This window comes from Zingiber officinale, chromosome 4B, assembly GCF_018446385.1.
Source record: "Zingiber officinale cultivar Zhangliang chromosome 4B, Zo_v1.1, whole genome shotgun sequence".
NCBI classification, from domain to species: Eukaryota; Viridiplantae; Streptophyta; class Magnoliopsida; order Zingiberales; family Zingiberaceae; genus Zingiber; species Zingiber officinale.
Genome location: NC_055993.1, coordinates 136,358,244 through 136,362,636, shown reverse-complemented (window position 1 = coordinate 136,362,636; position 4,393 = coordinate 136,358,244). Strand labels below are relative to the sequence as shown.

The 4,393-nt window shown below is 36.7% G+C and overlaps 1 protein-coding gene across 1 annotated transcript; it reads left to right on the top strand.

Moving 5' to 3' along the window:
* Positions 1–714: 714 nt before the first annotated feature.
* Positions 715–1,907, top strand: LOC121976935 (VQ motif-containing protein 9-like). The gene has a single exon (XM_042529359.1). The coding sequence runs from the start codon at positions 796–798 to the stop codon at positions 1,654–1,656; it is 861 nt and encodes a 286-aa protein (XP_042385293.1). The 5' UTR covers positions 715–795; the 3' UTR covers positions 1,657–1,907.
* The last annotated feature ends 2,486 nt before the right edge of the window (positions 1,908–4,393 follow it).

The following is a 4,393-nucleotide window of genomic DNA, read 5'->3' as shown; positions in this document are numbered from 1 at the left end:
TCTCCGTTGACCAAGTGCATTTTGACACGCCCAAACGATCAACTGTTCATCTTCTCCACTTTTCGCTTGACTACTATACTAACTTGAGTGTTAAAAGTATCTGTGCTAAGGATCTCCTTCTTGATTCTCGCTCTAGCATCTCCTTTTACTCTCTTTATGATGGGCATAGAAAAGAGTACTAGATATCATCTTTTCTCTATCTCAAAATTTTCTCCTAATCAATATCAAAATCACTTATCTAACACGCCATCTTCCTATTTCCAGACAGCACCAATCACACCTTAAACACTTCCCTTCAACATCCTCAATCACTAGATCCACTTTGCGTGTTTGCTGTACCCTTCTCGCATTTCACCATCGCTCCGCAATGAACTTATCTACAACTACTGCAAACTACATCATCGCGCTGTCAATGTTCTAGTTCGGGTCAACTGTCATCAATGATCAACCTATCGTATTCATTGTCTATCTCTTGTACAAATCAACCTTAAACGTAAGAAAAATGCTTATCCTATTTTAAGTTGTATTTAAGTTTTTAAATTGATTAATCTTACGAGTAATCGCTCGCCTATAGAAGTTTTCTCACTACCACTAACAAGAATCGGAAAGTTTTCGTTAATCATCAGTCCGAAACTTGATTCCAAGGGTGGCTTACGTAATTTGTGGAAGATAAGATACTACCAAGTAAATATTCAGTCAGACTTTTCTTTTTTCTTTTCTTTTCCTCGCGTTTCTTTCGGGGAGGAGAAACAAAACAAAACGAGATTCTAACGCACAAAGCGATTACAGATAACGATGGAGAACGCCAACCATTCCTCTGCTGCTCCCTCCGCCACCGCCGCCGCCGCCGCCGACGTTGGCAACGCGAATCCGAACTCCTCGAGTAGCAGCGGCGTCGGCGTCAGTAAGGCCGTTAGTAACAGTTTGCCGGGCTCGCTCAAGGCCCTGAACAGAGCCTCTTACAAGATCTCCAAGCCCCTTCCCAGAAACCCTAGCGCCAACCCTAACCCGGTGGCTGAAAAGCTCGTAGCTTCTCCGGAGGTCCCGACGAGTGCCAGTGGTAGCTGCGGTGGTGGGCCCCCGTACCAGCCGCAGCCGCCGGTCTACAACATCGACAAGAACGATTTCCGCGACGTCGTCCAAAAGCTCACCGGGTCCCCTGCTCACAGCCAGATCCGCCCTCCGCCTGCAGAGATGCCTCCGCCGCCGCACCCTCCTCGTCCTTCTTCGAACGCATCCCTCGTCCCCCCGCCCGTCCCCCCGACCTCCCGTCTCCACCGCATCCGGCCACCGCCGCTCGCCCATCTCACCCCTCGCCCTCCCCTTCCCATGGTCCCAGGGCAACCGCTGCCGGCCGTGGATCCTTGGACGCGGCCGCTGCTGTCCCCGCTGCCGCCGCTTCCTACAGTTAGCGCTGCGGCCGAGTCGCCGATCTCAGCTTACATGCGCCGCCTCCGCGGTGGCAGCGCCGGGCTTCCGGTCTATGCTCCATCCTCTACGGTGGCGCCGATGCTCCCACCTCCTAGCTCGCCACTGGGGTTCGGATGCCTGCTGTCGCCGCAGACGACCTATCAGATGATGATGGCGGCACCAGGGCTACAGTTACCGACCTCGCCGGGGGTGCAAGTACCAAACCCTCGGCTGGGAGATCCCTGATGTCTTCATAGACATGGTTTTCTGTAGCTGCCCTCGCCAGAGGTAATCCATTTCTTTGCCGGAGTAGCTACAGCTTCATCCTTATGTGCTAGCTAGTGTACTATGTACAAATAGTTAACTGCTTTAAGAACTTAGCATTTGATGATAAGGGCGAAAATGCATATCCCTGAAAATCTATTATGTGTATCTGAAAGCCTTCAAATTAGATTCCTTTATGTTGAGAAAGAAAGAAAAAGTTATGTTTGATTGCATTTGTTGTTTCTACAATATAGTCGAACCTCAATTTTCTGCTGTTAACTAACAAAGTAGTATTTGATGATTTACATATAAATTTGGATGTGATACTCTTAGAGTTTAGAATTTCTCAAGTTCTTATAGTAAGAAGCATAGAATCATTCATCTTTTGTGTCATTAACTTTGGAGACTAATGTTTGTCAACACATCAATATGTTTTTGAAGCATTATTGTAAAAGGTGAAAAAGATGATCTGGCAAATTCTCCATAAAACTAGGAAGCAAACCTTGGCCCTCTGATTGGAAATGCAAGAAATGTTATTCGATCCAATTTGATTTTAAGTGTTAGTGTCTCTAAATTGACTTTCATTTACATATTGGTTTTGTAATAAGGTTGGTTATTTTAAAGTTGTCATGTAGTCTTCTGAGTTTGTGCACCCTGTAAATTGTTTTAAACTCATTTCTCCCTACTTACCATCTTCAGTTTTAGAAAAAATATTTTTTTGCCCAAACTCACATTCACTCACCTATTGTCAGTATAGTATTAAATGGTTCAAGCTCATGTTTTTTTGGGCGATGTATTCATTAACTAGGATCCTTGAGAGTGAAAATTATGGATTCATGACTTTAAGCACATGTAGAAGTTTATTAGTCAAGAGTTCAAGACTCATAACTTTCATTCACTCTTGGCAATCTTTGCTTCTAGAGAAAAATTGGGAGGTTGGAAAGTGGAAGGAATGATGGAAAGCTTAAGTAAAGACCGTAAATTTCTTTTCCTACCTTTACTTGAAATGTACAATTAGGAGAGAAAAACTATAGGATTTAAGTATTTAACCTCTCCTTTCCCTCGTAAGTAACCCTAGACTTAGGTGGGAGATTAAGGGAAAATTTGCCAAAAGGTTTTTTTTTCTGTTCACTTCTCCTTTGTTTTTGTTAGTAATGGAAATGAACAAATTTGTCAAAAGGTTTTTATTCTTTTCATATCTCCTTTGTGTAATGGAAATGAACATCAACTTTTGTATATATATATGTCTTCAAGTGAACGCAAGTTTTTTTCTTTTGATTGCTATCACGTTTCTTCATTTAGCTTATGTCCGTTAATTGATTCTTATTAGTAAATTAGATATTCCAGTATTATAATTCTTTGGATATTTTTGCCTCATCTTATTAGTAATTTAGATGCTTTATTACCTCTAAATTTGATTTATTTTTTTTTTTTATTTTTCTCTTGTTGAGATATCATTGTCTCCTTGCTGTTATCACATCCAAGTAAGATAAGTATGTAGGACTGGCCGTTGAAAATCTGGCCGGGATTTGAACAGGTCAAAGGTTCAGTTGCATTAATCATATTTTATTATTATCTAAACCACTACATGTTCGCCCTTTTTGTGATGAAATCGACAAGATTAAATTTCTTATATTTTATTATTTCAATCGGTTTAATTTGCCTTTTCTTTTTCTCAGTTTAACTGGTTGACTTGTTTGCAACCCTAAAGTGACTTTAGGGATGATTCATGAGTTTTTGGATGCGTTTATTTATTTATTTTTAACTTATACTGCTTTCTTTTATATTTTTAATTATTGAGTAAGAATTTTCAATTCATACCGTATTAATTTTGATTGCATTGTTGTTAATTATTAATTGAACGCATTTATTGTATTTACGTGTTTATAAGTTTTTGTGTTTTATTAATAGCATATTTAGCAATTTTCTTGAATTAATATATTTTAATTGTATACTATACGAATCTAGCAAAATATTTTACGGATCGTTTTTTACCTACTTAGCATACTTTTAATATTTTAAATGTTTTATTTTTTTAATCTAAATGTTATTATTTTGAATAAGTAAATGCGTCATTGAATTCGTAATAATCAGATATAGATGTTTTGTTATATCAGTTTATTGTCGCATGACCTTTTTCATATATGAAATATCAAAGTAAGAAAATATAATTTTTAATGTTATTATTTAGACTTTTTATATTTATAAAATATCAAGGGTAATTAGATAATGATATTTATAGGAAGGAGTTGAAGTAAATAAAATTTTATATGCAGAGATTGTAAACAAAGTTTTTTTTTAGAGATGAGGGCTGCAGGTAAAGTTAAAGTTGTATTTGTCTTTTATATTTTTTAGATATAAAAAATTTAAAAATGAGTATATTTTTTTTTAAATTTAGTATATTAAATTAAAATATAGTATATTTTTTATTAAATTGAGCATAATTTCTTTTCCACCTCAATTTGATAAAAAATATATTAGATTTTTTTAAAATAATACTTAATTGAATGAAAAGGGTAAATAGATTCTATTTAAATGCTGTTGAATTAAGGATGAATTATATTAAGCAAAAAAAAAGTGTTCATTCCTTTACTCTCTAATCAAACATAATGGATATCAATTTATCTATTTACCCTTCATATTTTTTTAGGTGTATAAAATTTAAAAATAAATATAATTTTTCTTAAATTTAATATATTAAAATAAAATTTAGTATATT

Coding starts and splice junctions, on each gene's coding strand:
- LOC121976935 (XM_042529359.1), top strand. CDS start 796: ATGGAGAACGCCAACCATTCCTCTGCTGCTCCCTCCGCCACCGCCGCC.